Source organism: Chiloscyllium punctatum, chromosome 2 (assembly GCF_047496795.1).
Source record: "Chiloscyllium punctatum isolate Juve2018m chromosome 2, sChiPun1.3, whole genome shotgun sequence".
NCBI classification, from domain to species: domain Eukaryota; kingdom Metazoa; phylum Chordata; class Chondrichthyes; order Orectolobiformes; family Hemiscylliidae; genus Chiloscyllium; species Chiloscyllium punctatum.
In genome coordinates, this window is record NC_092740.1 from 92,484,663 (window position 1) to 92,505,104 (window position 20,442).

The 20,442-nt window shown below is 38.8% G+C and overlaps 1 protein-coding gene across 1 annotated transcript in view; it reads left to right on the plus strand.

Annotated features, from left to right (window-relative positions):
* Positions 1-20,442, plus strand: part of LOC140486527 (solute carrier family 28 member 3-like) — a 226,467-nt gene that overhangs the window by 81,438 nt on the left and 124,587 nt on the right. Inside the window, exon 7 of the mRNA XM_072585796.1 lies at positions 8,329-8,442. Within this exon, the coding sequence (XP_072441897.1) occupies positions 8,329-8,442 (114 nt within the window). The remainder of the gene's footprint in view (positions 1-8,328; positions 8,443-20,442) is intronic.

Here is a 20,442-nt window from a genome sequence, read left to right on the forward strand (position 1 = left end):
ACTTAGGCCAAGCTGCAAATTGGCATGCTGTTCTGGTCACTGAATTGCAAAAGAATGTGACTATACTCGAGAGATAAAGAGTGGATTTATCAGGATGCTGCCTGAGCTGGAGAGTTTCAGTTATGAGGAAAGATTTAATAGGCTGCGTTTGAGCAGTGAAGATTTGATTCCCTACAGTATGGAAACAGGCCCTTCAGCCCAATAAGTCCACACTGACCCTCCGAAGAGTAACCCACCACACCCATTCCCATTATCCTATATTTACCTCTAACTAATGCACCTAACACGATGGGCAATTAAGCATGGCCAATTCACCTAACTTGCACATCTTTGGATTGTGGGAGGAAACCAGACCACCCGGAGGAAACCCATGGGGAGAATATGCAAACTCTGCACAGACAGTTGCCCGAGGCAGGAATCAAACCCAGGTCCCTGGTGCTGTGAGGCAGCAGTACTAACCACTGAGCTACCATGCCACCCTGAAGGTTGAGGTGGAACCTAATAGAGATATATAAGATAAAGGGGCACAGAGAATGTGGATAGGAGGATACTTTTTCCATTAGGAGAGAGTCAATAACCAGTTGTTACAGATTTAGAAGTAGGAAGACTAAGAGGAGGGTTGGGGAGAAATATTTTCACCTCGAGGGTGATAGGAATCTGGAACTCACTGTCTGGATTTGGTTAGATACTCCTGCAACATTTAAGCAGTTCTTAAGTATTCATTTGCATTGCCATCACCTCCTAGGGCATAGCCAAGAACTGGATTTGCGTCATCATGTCTGTTGACTAGTGCTGACGTAATGAGCCGAACAGCCTCCTTATCCACTATGAAAGCCTATGGATAAGTCTGTATGAGAATCTACACAGTAGCCACTGAGAACAGAGTTGAAAGTGTAAGGATTATTCCTCTGATAAACATTATAAACTGCAGTGGAGAACTCCAGTTTAGAGGATCCTCTCATTTTTGGCGGAACAAACCATAAAATCTGATAGACTGAACCTTGATGGCAAGTTTTATCTTCATCGGTGCTACCTACTGACCAGCTTATAGGCCTGGATGCATGTACGATAGGCACGTTCAGAAGATGTAAAGACCCAGAGATCCTCCTTTAAAAGGAGAATTGTTCCAGAATTTGTGATTGTAATGATTGCAAAACTGTCACACTTGGTATCGTTGTATCGTAAAACTCCCAGCTGCCCAGGTGAGCAAGTAAATGTAGAAATCTGGATGTTGCTTCCAGTGGTAGCCTTCTCCTTCACTTGATACAGTTTTTATAGAGCTGAAAAATGTGTTGCTGGAAAATTGCAGCAGGTCAGGCAGCATCCAAGGAGCAGGCGAATCGACGTTTCAGGCATAAGTCCTTCTTCAAGAATGAGGAGGGTGTGCCAGGCAGGCTAAGATAAAAGGTAGGGAGGAGGAACTTTGGGGAGTGGAGTTGGGAATGCGATAGGTGGAAGGAGGTATCACCCTCACCTTAGCCTCCTTCCACCTATCGCATTCCCATCGCCCCTCCCCCAAGTCCCTCCTCCCTACCTTTTATCTTAGCCTGCTGGAAACACCCTTCTTATTCCTGAAGAAGGGCTTATGCCCGAAATGTCGATTCTCCTGCTCCTTGGATGCTGCCTGACCTGCTGCGCTTTTCTAGCAACACATTTTTTAGCTCTGATCTCCAGCATCTGCAATCCTCACTTTCTCACAATCTTTATAAATACAATCAACACAGATTCACTGATTTTGCATGGGCTTCAATGTTTTTTACGTATTGTTCTTGCTTTTAAAATTAGTGAGAAAGCTAAATAACTAACATCATACTAAGTCATAATCGCTGCTGAGCAATATTTTTGCCCCATAAAAGTTAACTTCATAAATATTTCATTCTGAACATTTCAAAAGTACACAATTTAACAAAATATTTAATTTTTCTTTTTAAAAAGAATGTACATTTTTCAGCTGCTCCGATAATTGCATCTCTATAACCCATTCTTTACTTCACTTTCTGTGTAACTATTAAAATATACATTATATTCATGCTGTTTGTTTCCTGTTTTATTGTATGAGAATTCTTCACTCTGACTGATAAAAATTCTGATAAACTTCCCACAACGTTTTTGGGAACTTCCTTTTGCTAAGGTGCTTTATTGATGGATGAGGAACAAGTTGAGGCTGGCTACTACATTTCTGAGTTTACTGCTATCTTCAAATTTAGAACTTAAACCCAAAGAATTGAAGTCCATGCCAAATTAGTAAATCTGTGTTGATTGTATTTATGAAGACTGTATCATGTGAAGGAGGAGGCTACCTCTGGCAGCAATGTCAAGATTTCTACGTTTAATTGCTCACCTGGAAAGCTGGGAGTTCTACAATGCAATCGTACCAAGTGTAACTTGTATAACCAAAACAACGATTGCTCAAATAATAAACTATGCATACTTTATTTCTCTCAAAGTAATTCACCACCATACTATCTATACTTTTTGTTCCTTAGCTAACTTTGTATCCGTACTACCATTGCCTTTTAATCCTGTGGACTTCAACTTTGTTAAAAAACTATTATTAAATGCCTTTTGAAATTAATTTCTGCAAGACATTAACTTCATGACAATCATAAACCCTCTGCATCACTTTAAGGGACAAAATCAAGTTAGTCAAACAAAAATGCCTCGAACAAATCTGCTTGTTGTCAATTATTAACCTTTGTATTTTAGGAAGACCGGAGGATTGTAGGTGGAACGTCTACAATTTCCATCTTCACTTCCTGCAGCTGCTTAGTATATATTTAATTTGAATTAGGTTAACTTTCTACTTAGGTGACTTTCACCAGCCATTAAGTACATTGTCCTTATTGATTTTTATCCTAGTCAGTATTCCTACTGTCTCTGTAAAATTGCAAGCATCCTCCTGAAAGAGAGCATATATAAATCATTCATTTAATAGATGAGCTTTGCTGTCTGCAGCCACAAGACATTTTCCTTTTTGATTTATAATTAGCCTCACCCTTTGTTTTACTATTTGCAGGATTACATGAAACTTTTCGGTACCCTTTTTCCAATAAATTTATTCTAATATTTTATTTCATTTTTCAGTTTATGTTACTTTGTACATTCAGTTTTGTTCCATTCAATATTCTAAATTGAACATTAATTAAAAGTAAGCAATCCCTGTTTTGTTTTATGTTTATCTTTATTTATCTAGGAAGTTCAGCTTTGGATGACCTTCCATTCTATATTTTGTGCTGTAGATTGCACAGAAATGCTTAAACATATTGAACATTCACACTTCATAATAGCCTTGAGGAAAATATTGTGCAAAACCATCTTGCTGTATAGCATGTACAGCAGCACTTAATATGCTAATACCAATGAAACAACAAGTACAAAAATATACGCATGTACAAAAATAATAGGCAAGAACACATCAGTGGCCCATTAATTCTTCCCAATATAGTCATGATGCCTAAAATATCAAGAAAAAGGGCAGAAGGTAGCATAATAGTAATGTCACTGGAGTGCTGCAACAAAGAATGCTCTGGGGACAGGGATTCAACTCTCTTTTAAGTTCATTTGATAAAAAATCTTAAGTATAAAAATCATCTTAGTGACGCTGACCATGTTAGCTATCTTCTTTGTAGTAAAAACCCATCTGCTTTTATCTAATGCTCTTTGGGGAAGGAAATTTGTCATTCTTCCTGGACTGGCCTACATGTGACTCTGGATCCACAACATTGTGGTTGACACATAACCACTGTCTGAAGTGGCCTGATTGAGAGCAATAAAGGATGGATAACAAATGTAGGCCTTATTGATGATGTTCTTATCCCACAAAAGAATAAAAAAAGTACAGCGACTCTGGAGAAGTGGAGATATCTGGAAAAATCTTTTTTTCATTGCCCTGAAGTAGTCAAAATCTAGTCTGGGAGTTCAACTTGAGGATAGTAGTGTTGTTCTCAGTTAAATTTGAGAACTATCTTTTGATAGTTTATAGAAAGTCAGTGCTCATATATGAACTAACGGATTGTTGCAAAAGCCCAGACTATAGAATTAAAGAACTGAATTGAAGAACATCAAACCCAGTGCTATACATAACAGCTTGCTTTCCCTAATCTTTCAAATTGATATAATTTATGAATAAGAATAAAATTCTACCAAAGTCTACAAATTGTGAATGTACAGATATAGGTTTATAAATTTCTGTCTAAGCATTTTTAGAGCTGAGAATCATTCTTATGATATTCTGAAACTTTCTCATAACCTCAATATTGCCCATTGCAAGAAGGAGCCAAAACTAGATGTAATATTTTAAATGTAATATAACAAAGCTTGTACCATGACATATGGGCTTTTTGTTTTATAATGAAAGTTTTATTTGGATGATTTTTAATCTTATTTTCTTTGAATACAGCTACTTTGCATTGATAATGAACCATAAAGAATTCTGAGCTATGACACAAGGATTTGTTTGTCTCATTTGATTTTAAGTTCTGTTCTACATAAGATATAAGCATAGAAGCATGCTTGTCCTCTATTCATAACATTGACAGTTGGAAGTAGGCTGATTGAATTGGTTGGGTTGAATTTTTCCTCCTTGGGACAAGGCACACGTGACAATTTTTCATATTGACTTTTACACACTAATGTTATAACTGTACTTGTGCAGCTTGGCCAAAGGCTGACTATTTGTGAAACAGCCTCTGTTACAGGCTAAAATGCTTCCTGGGTGAAGTGCACTTACTGTTGCTTTTTGTTATGAAAAGTGAAACAAATTTGCTGGGTGGAGACCTAAGTAGGAGATTGTAAGAGAAAGAATCATCCTCTGGATATTTCAGATTGAAAAAAAATCACACTTCAGATTTGTGCTTTACATTTAATATTGTGAACACCAACATTCCTTGTACTTTTTCATACTGCTGTGCGGGTCTCGTGCATGTGTGCAGCACTGGATTTTGGAATTGGTGGCTGTACGATACCGTGTGCAGAGCTTCCAGGTGCTCAGTTTAGAAAGAATGTTGGTGAAGACCCGTACAGGGATTGCAATACCTTCTCTTTCTGACAGTTCCTTAATTGTCAACCAATAGTCATGAATGCATGTGGCGGGGTTGCAGAACTTTGACATGATCCATTGGAATTACTTAGTTCTGTTAGTAAAATTATATTTTTGTTGTGTATCATGTATGCAATTTTGTGTATAGTGTTGAGGTTGGCAATTTTTCACATTTTCAGGCATGTCTGATGCTGCTCCTCATATGCTTCCTTATATTCCTAACTGAACCATGGTAGGCTATCTGACTCCATGACTATGGAAAATGAGAGAATGTTAAGCTATGTGTTTACAATTGTTGTGGAATACAGTTCTGTTGCTGCAGAGGACCTCATGAATAATTTTCCAGTTTTAACCCCTTAGACTTTTTAAAAAACATTTTTATAGCACAGTGATAGTATCACATGACAGGATAGACCAATGCAAATTCAGAACATGGTTTTCATGAAGACTGTATGGCTATCAATTCTACCAGTGCTGTGAAGGGAGATGTAACTGTGACGGTAGATTGGTGAGTCTGAGAACATGAAGGTTATTCCCTTATGTTGTCTCAATGCTGGCTGCAAGTTTTCTTTAGCAGCTACATCCTTCAGCACTCTACCAAATTAGTTGGGTTCATTCTTGTGAGCCACTCTTGCTGAAAGATAGTTGTGCTTTATTTAATGCTTCCTGCAAACAGTATTCATTATGGAAAGATGATGACTGTTTCTCTACTGTGGAAAGATAGCTTGTGGTAATTATTGGCAGGTTTCCTTGTTCATTTTTAACCTGAAACCCTGGGATAGTGGAATTCAGAATATGTTGAGGGCTTCCCCAGGCTTTATGGTTGAGATTGTAACTCACTTAACTGACACTGTTAAAATTGGGTTCTATATTGTTGACCTTTAGTGGGGCAGGACAGAAGTAGAGATGATATGGTCACTTTTTTTAAACACTGAGTTCAAATTCCTTGAGTCGGATTTGAACTCACATTTTCATGGATTATTCAATCAGATCTCTGGACTACAGGTCTAGTAACACAACCACAATGCCACTTTGCCAAGCACACAGTGAATTCGGCTTGCTGATGATTTTGGCCATCAGCCAAAGAAGGGCATCACGAACATATAAATTAAATAGACTTGGAGTTTTAGAGTTCAAATGAAGGAGAAATTATTCAAAAAGAATGACAGAAAAACCATCTCAGACATTAAAAGTCTTTTACTCTAAAAAACTAAAATAATGTATTATCTAAATCGAAAGAAACTTTGGAGTGCTTCAGTGCAAACAGTGTTCTTGTGTATGAATCGCAGAAAACTATCATGGAGATACAGCAACTAATAAGAAAGGCAAATTTTTTTTGGCATTTATTGCTGGAGGAATACAGTACAAAGGTAAGGAAGTGTTGCTGCAGCAGTACAAGATATTAATGAGACTGTATGTAGAGTGTTGTGTCCAATATTGATCCCCCCCCCCCGACTTGAGGAAGGATATAATTTTGGAGGTAATTCAGAGGAATTTCACTAGATCTATTCCAGAGATGAGAGGTTTGTGTTTTGTAGATTGAGCAGTTTGGCCTATACTCTCTTGAATTTAAAAGAATAAAATTAGATCTTTTTCAGTTATGTTAGATGTTAAAAGGAAATTGCCAAAAAAGAATTAGAGAGGGTATTTCCTAATATGGGGCAATTTAGAATGAGAAGTCGTAGTTTTAGGATAAGCATTTAAAACATAGAAATGATGAAATTATCCCTCTCAAAAGGTTACAAATCTGTGGAATTCACTGCCAGAGTGTGGTGGATGCCAAGACATTGACTAAATTTAAGGAGGAGATAGACAGATTTTTATTTAGTAATGGGTTGAAGGGAAAGTGGAGTTGAGGTTAAGATGAGATTAGCCATGATCAGCTGTTAAATGGTGAATCTGATTTAATACTCGAGGGGCTGAATTGCCTACTCCTGTTTCAAGTTCTTATGCTTGTACATGTTCTTATGTTGTAGTTATGTGTTTACTGTAAGCAAAATGCGATTGTGTAGTTAAAAAGGTAATTTGGAAGCATACATATTTTCATATGTATGCATATACTTGTACCAGTTGACTTCAAATCTAAATAGTGTAATAAAGAAATTGCCTATGAAATATTCTATATAGAACTTTGACCTTTTTATTGTTCCTAAAACATGTTTACTCAGGTTCTTACTATATGAGACAAAAGATTGTGGTTCAACTTAGTTTTATTAAAACACTTGCAAATTAAAGAAAACTTAGTTTTTGTAAAAGTTGTTAATTTTTCCCAAACAAGCTGACTGCCTGAAAAAACACACATTAGCAGCTCTGGTGAACTTGAATGGGCTGCAGGATTCAACTCACTGAGTTCTGTCAACAGGGCACTCAAGGTCATCTTCATACAAAGGTCAGTTATGCATGAAGTCTTCGCCGACTGAGTCTCTGCTGAGGGAATGGCAGCCAGGTGTACCTCCTTATCCCCTCCTTCTGAGCCCTTCTGAAATGCTCTCTGCGTAGCAGTCACAGTGTCCAGTGAGATTAGGCCAGTTCATTCCAGGTGTTCCCATTCCCTTTCTGAGATATAATTATGCCATGGTTCTAAGGGGTCTGGCTGAAACTGGAGAATATAGTAACATAAAGTCTGGCCCTATTGTTCTGGCTGAGTACTTCTGAATGAGTTTCTCCTCATAACCACTCTTCCATGGTTAAGATGGAGCACTTCTGCTAAAATATGCAAGACAGATCGGAGCTGGTCCTTGTTTGCTTTTGACCCGTGGTAACCTTAGCCTCTGCATTCCATCAGGCTTTGCTTGCGGAAACTGTTTAACCAATTTTATGTTGAGCCAAATTACGTAGGTCTTTGGCTGTTTGGTCACAGAAGGAACTCTGAATCATTATTTAAGTTTAAAGGCTGCCTCCAGTATGAAAGATTCAACAAGAGATATAATATTGAGGTTACTGAAGAATTTTGAAAGAAAGAATTAAAACAAAGCACTAGAAATACTCAGTAGGCCTTGCAGCAGCTCTGAAGTGCAAAACAGAGTTAAAATTTCAAGTCCAATGTGACTTTTTCAGAAGGAAAAATGTTGTCCATATTAATTATGTAACTCTTGTGTCAGAAAAAAATCTTTGAACTGGAATGTAATAATTTTGGATACAGTATCTTATGCAATTTGATTTGCATTAATTTGCATAATTCAGTTTTGTTCCTGCTCTCAACAAGATTTTCAGTTCAGGAAGAAATGCTAAAATGATAGTTCTGTAATTAAGTTCCCCTTCTCACTCATTCTTATTGGATTTATTTTTAGGTAAGATGGAGAACTATTTTGTGGGGCATAGGCTTGCAGTTTGTTTTTGGACTCATTATTTTGAGAACAGAAGCAGGATTCCATGTTTTTCAGTGGATGGGAAGTCAAGTGCAGGTATGTGGGAGAACAGGTATTGTGCAGATTAACTGTTATTAAACATTATTGTTTTTGGTGTGCAGGAGAATGGGTTATTTTATGCCATGTCATGTATACTGCACCAGGGTATTGAATTGTAATTGTAATTAAGTAATTGAATTATTTAATTGCAAAGTTTGAATACAGTATTATTATTGAGGTTAAGTTCTGTGAGTGTTAATATTTTTGTGGAAATTGTAGTAATTTTTTTATTTGGTTAGTGGACAATGGTGTGAAAGATTTTTCATATGTACTGTGTGGAAATACTGAGTAAAGATGATCTGGCTGAGTAGTGTTGGGATCACTTTGGTAATGCTGAGGTGTAGAAACATTGGTGCATTATGTCCTTCGGGGAAAGAAATCTGCTATACTTATTTGATCTGACCTTTATCTGACATGAGATCCACAGCAATATGATTAGATTAGGTACAGTGTGGAAACAGGCCCTTCGGCCCAACAAGTCCACACCGACCTGCTGAAGCGCAAACCACCCAGACTCATTCCCCTACATTTACCACTTCACCTAACACTACGGGCAATTTAGCTTGGCCAATTCACCTAACCTGCACATCTTTAGACTGTGGGAGGAAACCGGAGCACCCGGAGGAAACCGACACAGACACGGGGAGAATGTGCAAACTCCACACAGTCAGTCGCCTGAGGCGGGAACTGAACCCGGGTCTCTGGCGCTGTGAGGCAGCGGTGCTAACCACTGTGCCACTGTGCCGCCCATATGGTTGACTCTTAACTCCTTCTGGGCCAATTAGGATTAGGTAACAAATTCTGGCCGAGCAAACGATGCCTACAGCCTGTGAACAAGTAAAAATAAAAGCCATGTTGGACCTACTGGATTACTATGTGATTTTCTTAATCATTTGTTTTGCCACAATGAACTTACTTTACCCTACAATGATAGTGCATCTGTACCAAGTTGAAGGACAACACAATAAGCCTGTGAAGGGCATGCAGTTTTCTCAAGATACTGGGCATTCTGAAGTGGAGTCATGCTGCAGCATGATGATCAATGTGTATGAGGCAAGAAAGAGTAGGAGGGCACTGAGATCAACTGCCAGAGACAAGCACAACGAGGGATTGCAGGTAGTCAGTGAGATCAATTGTCAGAGATGGAGATAACAAAGGAAGACAGGTACACAGTGAGATTGACTGTCAGAGACTCTATGATTAACTAGTCAACTGCAATCTACTTGTTGTAGAGACCATGGTTGTTTCTTTAGTTATGTTCTTTCTCTTGAAATAATTGCAGAAATTCTTTTATTTTATATTATGAGTTGGATTTCTCTAATACTCTTATCTACATCCCCTTAATTGTCTTGCTTGTTATTTTTTGCTGGCTCTTATTTTCTCCAATACCTGACTCACCTGTAATCTTTGCAGATTTGTGCAGTTTATTTCAGTTTAATACAATGCTTAACTTTATTGCTGAAAAGGGACATACTTTGTCTAAGTTTTTTAAATCTTACGTTTGTAAGGACAACTCACAAGAATGCAAATCAAATTGAAAATCTACGTTTATACTAATTAAGAGCAAAGTGCACTGTAAATAGACCAATTTTTGAAGGTGTTGCCATGGTGAATGCATAATAATGACTGACAGTTACCTGCCGTGTTATTAAATTTGATTGGGCAGGTTCATACCCTAAGAAACAAACAAGTGAAACGCTGTCATCTATTTTGTTAAGTTCAAATAGGTGTAGTACGTGCTTTTTTTTTTCTACAAAAACAGGATCCTTTTAAAATATGTAGCTTTCAGTACGTGCTGTCTGCTGCACTGCAAGCATAGATTAGGTGCCAGAGTATTTCATCACATATTCAGAATCATCTAGGAAATAGTATCCAATTGCAGAATCATATGTAATGTTGGGCATTGTGTTATGAATTTTACAAGTATAGATGGTATCAACAGTTCTTTGCCTGTTTTGAGCAACCGAAGGAATTTGCTGTTTGAAATTATCCTCCAGTCTTTGAAATGCATGACCTACATACCTGGATAATACCAGCACTATTACATTACTCATTTGTGTGATAGGCTGAAAATTTATTTTGACTTGATGGCAACATCCTGTTAGTGATGACAGCATGTGTTTTGCTACAGTGCAGTAGCAACCTCAAACTGTTGTTACGACATGAGGTAAACCCCTCTACTAGTTTAAGCCAGCCACACAGAAAAGGTTCACCTCACACCGTAATCTGTTAAAATTTGAGAGGCAAAGAACTATCCCAGAGGTTACAATTTAAAGTAAAATTTTATTTTTTTAAGCCCAACAGAGAATATTAAAACCAACAACTATTTACAACTCGTTTCTCTTAAACCTAGCTATTACCTCACACTCTACAATACTGGTCTGATTAAAAAACCCCGATTAAGATTTTTAAAAAAATCACGTTTCAGAACCAGTCAGCTTTGTTGATTCACATTTGTAGATTTTCCTCTTTTTTTTCTCTCGGTTGGCTTTAATGTTCTGCTGCACAAACTTCTTATAGCTAGGTACCGTTTGGAGAGCTGTTTTGCTGGCAGTCTGTGGTTATTGGTGGCTTGGCAGTTCTTTTTCTAACTGTTCAAAATGTCCAGTTTTATACCCCAAAACATTGGATCGTTTCATTGGTTTTCATATTATCAAAATACTAAATTCAAATTTGTTTGGAGTTTGGTATTTTGGGGCATAGTGTAAACTAATTGGCCGAATTTGAATTTGTTTCTGTTTCATGGCAACTAAGCTGCAGCTATTTGTTTCAACCAAGTGTTACGTTCTTACTTTGTTCAGGACTCTCTGTACTTTGTCAGTCTTTGCTAGCTTTTTAAGTCTCTTAAAAGTAAAGTACAACTCTACACTTTCATAACATTGTTCAGCTGTTGCTCACACTGCACAGTCCGAATGAAGCAAGGTAACAATCTTCCACTAAATGTGTCTTTTTCAGCAATATTGAAGTTCTGTACTACCAAATGATTTTTCTTAACTTCCTAATTTAGACATGGATGCATTCTTCTCAAAGAGCCTTTTCTTCTCACTGGGATAAATCACTACTAAGAATTATTACATATCCCCTTAAAGGTCTGCTGCTGAACTCTACTATTTTTAAGCAGTCTCTCCTGGTAACTATAACTAAGCATTCATTCTAATCTGGAAGCATGCAACCCTATACATCATCACAAAACATTTTGTTGATGCCAAACACAAAGACTGCACTTTGCATGCATTGCAATGAAGCATGATATTGACATGGAGTTCAGTGGGGAGGAGAGGGGTTAGGGTACGGGTAGAGGGATGTGGGGGGAGGATAGACTGTGCAGATTGGGGGAGTGACATTGCAAGAGAATTGAGGACATGGTGGAGAAAGGCAAAGATGGTTCCCTTTTCCACTGCTTCCCCACCCTCCCCCACCCTTCTCCCACTTCCTCTCTTCTCCCCCACTCTCCCTCCATTTCTCCCCTTTCCATCTCTCCCCCTTTTTCTCTCTTCTCTCCTTCCCCCGTCTTCCACTCTACTCTTCCTGCCAACTCTCCCCACAATATTCACATGCCCACGCCTTCCTGTCCCTCTATCCACCTTTCCCCTCCTTCCACCTTTCTCTACCTCCACATCACTCCACCTCCGTGTCCACATTACTCCATCTACATTTTCCTTTCTTTCTCCCTGTTGAGGTGGAGCTAGCTTGTCAATGTGTCTCTGCTTGTGATTGTCATTCATGTTTTAGTTGATGTAATTGTAAAAGTGCCAGAAGGGCACTTCAAGAGGCTGGTAGCTGGCAGCATTTCAGGAGTTACTTCTGATAATGAACCTTGTTACAAAGATGTTGCCTGAATGACAGACCCTACTGTAGCCCATGATCAATTATAGCATTCTGCAGGATAACACTCTCATCCTCTTCCATACACTTTGACTGGTGCTTCAGGCTGGGAGGGAATAACCACCCCATTGAGGTCCAAAGCTGCCCAAAATGCATTATATTTTTAACTTATATTCTTACCTAGTTTTGTTTCATCCGCAAACTTGGAAATGTTATATTTGGTCCCCACATTGAAGTAATTGATATGGATTGTGAACAAGTGGGGCAAAACACTAATCCTTGTGGTATTTGATGAGTCACAGACTGACATCTTGAGAATTTTGTTTTAATTCATTCATGGAATGTGGGCATTGCTGGCCAGGACAGCATTAGCTTTCATCAAGAAGTTACTGGTGAGTTGCATTAATGAACTGCTACAATTCATTTGATGCAGTTAGGAAGAGAGTTTTAAAATTTTAATTTAGTGACATTGAAGGTACATCAATGTATTTCCAAGTCTGGATAGTGAGTGACTTGGAGGGAGTCTCACAGGAATGGTACTTTCATGTACTTACTGCTCTTGTCCTTCTACATGGTAGTGGTTGATGGTTTGGGAGGTGCTACTGTAGGAGAGTGGCTCATTTATTCTTACCATCTGCTTTCTTTACATTTACCAACCTTCAGTCTGTGCCAGTATATGAACCTCCTGTGTGAGATGTTATCAAAAGTTTTCTGAAAATTTAAATATACAACAACCGATGATTTGTCCTTATCTGTTCCTCTTGTAATATTGTTAAAAACCTCTAACTATTTGCCAAACATGGTTTTCTTTTCATAAAATATTATGACTTTCCCATTATTTTCTGAGTGTCTAGATAGCACATCCTTTACAGTAATTTCTAGCATTTTGCCTGACAATGACATGAAGCTGACAGGCCTGTGATTTTCCCATTTTCTTCCTTCGTCCTTTCTTAAAGAATGTGGTTACATATGCAACCTTTGCAATCTGCGGGCAGGTTGCAGAGCCTGTGTTATTTTAAATTATTGCCAGAATGCATCCAATATGTTGATAGCCACTTCTTTCAACACTGAGATGGAGATCTTGGGATCCAAGGATTCGTGGTTATTAATTTGTCCAGACTACATTTTTATTAGTACTAATTTCTCTCTGTTCCTCATTCTCACTCGTTTTTTGGATTACTATTATTTCCGAAAGTTTCTTGTATCTGTCTATATGAAGGCAGACACCAAGTCATTATTAGCTTCTCTGACATTTCGCTATTTAACATTTTAAATTCTATTTTTGCCCATAATGGACCACCTTTTAGTTTGTTAATATTTTCTCTTTTACGTGCCTATAGAAGGTTTTAAAACTATTTTTGTTTACTCATTCACAGAATGTGGGTGTTGCTCATTAGACCAGCATTTATTGCTGATCTATAATTACCCAGAGGGCTGTAAAGAGTCAACCATATTGTTGTGGGTCTGGAGTTATGTGTAGGCCATACCTGGTAATAATGGCAGTTTCCTTCCCTAAAGGATATTATGTGAACCATGGGTGTTTTTCTGGTAACTAATAATGGTTTCACCTCATCATTTGATTCCCCAGAATACTACCTGATCTCTGGATTAATGGTCTAGCGATAATGCCATTAAACCCTTAAGTTTACTTTCATATTCTGTTTTCCTTTTTTTATTGGTTTCTTGGTTCTTTGTTTCTGAATTCTGAAATACCTCCGACCTACAGGTTTGTACTTTTTAAGCAATGTTAACCTTTACCTAATGCAATGTTAAACTTCTTTAGTTAGCCCACAGTTGACTTAGGCCTTAAATGAATCCATATTTGTTATGATCCTTGCATTGTAATTTAAATATTAGCCCCACTACCTGTCAATCTTTATAATGTATTTTTACAATTTATCACAATCAACTTGCCTCTTATCCCTTCTTAGTTCCTTTGTTTATACTTAGAATTATACAGCATGTAAACAGACCCATCAGTTTAACTAGTCCATGCTGACCAAATTTCCTGAACTAAACTAGTGCCACTTACTTGCGTTTGACCCATTTCCCTCTAAACCTTTCCAATTATGTACCTATCTAAATATCTTTTAAATATTGAAACTTCCTGCATTTGCCATTTCCTCTGGCAGTTCATTCCACATATGGTCTACCCTTTGTGAAAATTGAGCCTCAGGTTCCTTTTAAATCTTCCTCCTTTCACCTTAAAAATATATCCCCTAGTTTTGAACTCCACACCCTAGGGAAAAGACTTTTGCAAGTCACCTATTCAAGACCCTAGTTTTGAACTGAACTACGTTGTTTTCAAATTTAATGGAAAATTATTTCAAATTATGGTCATTTGTTCCTGGGGATACTTCTATAAGAAGAGTTATGGACCAGGCCAGACCCCCTCAAAACATTTCAAGAAAGTGGCCCAGACACTAACTTTGCAAGTTGTTTTAAGCAGGTGTAATGTGGATATTCCATGAATGATGCAGCTGGTCAACCCACTTAGTTTTGAACAAAATAGAATTTATTTACAAGATTACTGAATGAAATACAAACAAAAGAGAATAGAACACACAATAAGTTAACCCATCCAAAATCATAGAACATACAGCGCAGAACAGGTCCTTTGGCCCTCAATACTGCGCCGACCTGTGAACTTAATCTAAGCCCATCACCCTACACTATCCCATCATCATTCAAATGCTTATTCAAGGACTGTTTAAATGCCCATAATGTGGCTGAGTTAACTACATTGGCAGGCAGGGCATTCTACGCCCTTACCACGCTCTGAGTAAAGAACCTGCCTCTGACATCTGTCTTAAATCTATCACCCCTCAATTTACAGCTATGCCCCCTTATACAAGCAGATGTCATCATCCTAGGAAAAAGACTCTCACTGTCCACGCTATCTAATCCTCTGATCATTTTGTATGTCTCTATTAAATCCCTGCTTAGCCTTTTTCTCTCCAATGAGAAGACCCAATTCCCTCAGCCTTTGCTCATAAGACATGTGTTCCAGAGCAGGCAACATCCAGGTAAATCTCCTCTACACCTTTTCCAATGCTCCCACAATCTTCCTGTAATGGGGCGACCAGAACTGCACACAGTATTCAAATGAGGCTGCACTAGTGTTTTGTACAGTTGCAGCATAATATTACGGATCCAGAACTCAATCCCTCTGCCAATAAAACCGAACAGATCTTTTGCCTTCTTAACAGCACTGTCAACCTGGGTGGCAACTTTTAGGGATCTATGTACATGGACACTAAAATTCCTGTGTATAACCATACTACCAAGAATCTTTCCATTGACCCAGTATTCTGCCTTCCTGCTATTCCTCCCAAAATGAATCACCTCATATTTATCTGCATTGAGCTCCATTTGCCACCTTTCAGCCCAATTCTCCAGTTTTTCCAAGTCTCCCTGCAACCTGTAACATTCTTCCACACTGTCCACAACTCCACCGACTTTAGTATCATCTGCAAACCTACTAACTCATCCTGCATCCAAGTCGTTTATAAAAATGACAAACAGCATTAGTCCCAAAACAGATCTTTGTGGCACACCACCAGTAACTGGACTCCAGGCTAAATATTTTCCATCAACCATCACTTGTTGCCTTCTTACAGAAAGCCAGTTTCTAATCCAAACTGCTAACTTACCTTCAATCTCATGCATCGCATTTTCTCCAATAGCCTACCATGTGGTACCTTATCAAAGGCTTTACTGAAGTCCACTTTCACCATGTCATCCACACACTTGATCACCTTCTCAAAAAACTCAATGAGGTTTGTGAGACACGATCTGCCCTTGACGAATCCATGTTGACTATTTCCAATCAAATTGTTTCTTGCTAGATGATTATAAATCCCATCTCTTATAATCCTTTCCAAAACTTTTCCTACAACAGACATATGGCTCACTGGTCTATAAGTACCTGGTCCGTCTGGTAATCCAACAGATTATACCAAATTAATGATGCTGTTCCCAATACTTGCAACAATCCCCATACACACCCATTGGAACAAAAGGTAAAATGAAACAGAGGGTCTTACAGGAGAGAGATGTCAGAGAGAAATTGCCAGCATGGACCTGCTTCTTTGGGTCCAGCAGCTTCCAAACTGCCTGACTGCTTTCAGTGAATAGCCAGACTGGTAAAAACCAAATCAAACCAGAGTAAAGCTGAGCTGGGAGAATTGGCTACTCCCCGTTCATTGTACAAGTCTTTTTTTTCAATCTTGAAAGTCTTTTTCCTGAGACAGTATCTGCTATTTATAATCAAACTGGCCTGAAAACCCTTCCAAGCCCAGACTTTTTGGAGTCTATGTTTTTCTGACATTGTGACAAAAAAAGCCAAGGGTACCATTTCGTTGTTAAAGAATTGTTACAGAAGGTTATTAATTATTTCCTAGTATGAGATATAAAATTTATTACTTGTTCCCTCATTGGTTCTTCAGCACACTGCTCTTAAAATATTCACAACTATCTTCAGCCAGAAGTGCTTGCTGGATGATCCATCTCAACCTCCTCCACTGGTCTCCATCATCACAGATATCAGTCTTCAGCTAATTTAGTTTACTTCATGTGATATCAAGAAATGATTGGGGTAACTGCGGCTCTGATAACATTCAGGCAAAGATACTGAAGACTTGTCCTCCAGAACTTGTCACTCCCCTAGTCAAGCTTTTCCAGTACAGTTAAAAGATTGGCATTATCTGACAATGTGGAGAATTGCCAAGGTATGTCCTGTACATAAAAAACAGGACAAATCCAATCCAGCCAGTTATGAATCCCATCAGTCAACTCTTGATCATCAGTAAAGTGGTGTCATCAACAGTGGGATCAAGCAGCATGTGCTTAATAACAACTTGCTTATTGATGGCCTACAAAGGCCACTCAGCTTCTGACCCCATTACAGTCTTGGTTCAAACATGGATAAAAGAACTGAAGTATAGAGGTAAGGTGAGAGTGGCATCTTTTGACATTAAAATCACACTCAACCAAAAGTAGCACCAAGGAACCCTAACAAAATTGGAATTTATGGGAATTGGGAGCAAACTCTTCATTGACTGGAGTTACACCTGAAACATAAGATGATTGTAGTTGTTGGAGTTCAGTCGTCTCAATTTCAGAACATCTCTTCAGGAATTCCTTAGGATAGTGTCCTAGCCCAATCATCTTCAGTTGCTTCATCAATGACCTTCCCTCCATCATATGGTCAGATGTGAGAATGTTCGCTGACGATTGTTCACTGCTCAATGCAACAGGTTCTGAACAACATCCAGGCTTGGGCTGACAGTAGCAAGTAACACTTCATTCACATAAAAGCCAAAGAGTGACCATCTCTAATAAGAGAGAATCCAACCATTGGACCTTGACATTCAATGGCATTACCATTACTGAGTCCTCCATTATATCGACAATACAAGGATTACCATTGACCAGAAACTGAACTGGACATTCTATATAAGTACAGAGCAGGTAAGGGGAATAGTCTAGTGAGTAACTCATCACCTGACTCCCCAAAGCCTATCTACCATTTGCAGGACACAAGTCATGCATGTGATGGAATACTCCCCACTTGCCTGTCTGGGTACAGCTCCAACAGTGCTCAAGAAACTTGACACCACCCAAGACAAGACAATACAGCTACTCGATTGGCACTGTATCCATTAAAATCTACTTACTCCATTAAGACACTCAATCGCAGCAGTGTGTACGATTTACAAGATGCACTGTAGAAATTCACCCCAATCCTTAGACACACTTCAAATCCATGACCATTTCCACTTAGGAGGGCAAGGGCGGCAGATACATACCACCTGCAAGATACCCCTCCAAGCCACACACCATCTTGACTTGAAATAAATTGTTTTTCCTTTAGCGTTGTTTGGTCAAATTCCCTCCCTAATGGCATCATGGATCTTTCTACAATGGTTTAAGAAGGCAGCTCACCATTACCTTCGCAAGGGCAACTAGGGATGGACAATAAATGGTGGCTAGCCAGCAACACCCATGTCCCATGAGAAGATAGAAAAAAATCTAGAAATTCATCCGACTCATCATTGGTGATCAATAGATTAACCCAGTCTACATGTAGATTAACATCACTGTATTACCCTTGTTTGCCTGCACTTTTGGTTTCCTGAGGCAGTGAAACAAGGACCTGATGTCACCTTTGAGGAAGAAAGCATTTGTCTTCCTAGTAAAAATATGCTTGCTGTTGCCCTGTCAACTAGCCAGTCTAGAATATTGGTGTTCATACCAAGTTAGCAGAGGCAAAGCCAAACATGAGGCCAGATTTGGCTGAGGTCATCCTGCAAGGTGACCTTTATTATCACTCAATGGAAGCGCCGCCACCTATCAGTCATCTGTCAATTATAGCGTAATTGTGTGTAAGAGAATCAGGACAAGTAAAGGCTCATGGAAGAAATATTGACTTCTGTATGAAATAGTGAGTGGTTTATGGTTTGACTTATGAAGTTGGTTTGGAATGTTTGTTTTGAGCCTTTATTTTAGCATTATGGCTAAGAAGATGATGTGATTATCATTAATAGAGAAGGGATGGTAAAATAAAGTGTAGGGCAGGTCAGAAGTGGAGATGGAGGTTGTATTCTCTGCTACTGGAGTTAAATGAATCAATTATGGTCAATTGACAAGAAAGGGGATGAGTTGTGTGTCTCCTTTTTTTGTTGCTCCTCCTCAGGTGGAACAATATCCTGATAACAATAGCTGTATCCTTTTGACGGAAAAGTTATGCAGCAGAGTAGAGTGACACTTTACTTATGTTCAGGAAAGCACTGCATGGTTTTTCCACAGGTAGTTGAAGAAGTCTTTTAAGATGCGCTGTAGAAATTCACCTCAATTCTTAGACACACTTCAAATCCATGACCATTTCCACTTAGGAGGGCAAGGGCGACTTCTTCCCCATCACAATTGTGTGACAATATGACTTTTGCTTGATGTATGCTTCCCACATGCGCTAGGATTGTACACCAAAGTCATCAGTGGGGCATCGCAACGGCCACTCTCTGATTTGTCATGGTGATAAAATGGACAGGTGCACAAAAAGACAGAGTGACTGCTGTGAGCATACTGTTGCTCGTTCTGCCTGTTTATTTCTGATAAGAATGAGTGAAGTATAGTTAGCTTTCTTTGCATTGCCTGATCCAACTTGAATGATACCCCATACATTATAGTTCATTGCCATCAACATCTTCACATCCATTGGCATTGCTGTTTTTGCTGTGTTCTGAGATTGCAGTTCCAGGTAGCAGATTTCAGCAAGAAACTTCTTGCTATAGTGGTAGTGGTTAAGGTAGGAGATTTGCTCCCTGAAAACCTTGGGTGGATATAGCCTCCTGACAGCCTTTCTCCACTTATTCCTCAAGAAGCTTGTTTTCCTTTATGTTGCCTTTGGTCACTTTCCCACCATGCTGCAGACCAAGGGGAATATAAACATTGAGACCAGAACCCTTTAGCAGTGCGACACTACATGCAAATTTACTTAACAGTACAAATAACAAATCATTTATGTAAACTCAGCAACACCAGTGCTAATTAGAGTTGGCAAGGTGGGAGTGCGATGTCCCTCTTGCAGCTGGATTCATGTTTAGCATTATGAGGTTAAGAGAGGGAATTAACTGGAATGCTGTGCTCTCAAACAGCAAAACCTGTTTCATGTAAGCATTGCACACTGGCACCATGATCTGCCTGATTTGCTTATTACTGGTGCATGGTCCTTGCATTTGAGCTCAGAACTTCCATCAAATATTTCCTAGTGGCCAGCATTAGGTGCCACTATTTTGGGACTAAAGTGGCACCCATTGCATTGTAAATACAATAAGCAATTAAATTGTGTGGCCTGCATCTCTTTTTACACTTTGACATTTTGGTTTGATTTGATTTATTACTGTACCTTTGCTGAGGTACAGTGAATCGTGTTGTTTTGCATGCTTTACAGGCAGATCATTCTATACAAGCATGTCAGGGTAACAGAACAGAATGTATGATGTTGTCTTACAGCTGCTGAGAACGTGCAGGGAGAGTTCAATACTAACATTAAAGAGGCCCATTCAAATGTTTGATAACAGTGGGGACAAAGCTGTTTTGGAATCCATTCATATGTGTATACAAACTTTTTATATCTTCTACTCAACGGAAGAGGGTAGAAGAGAATAT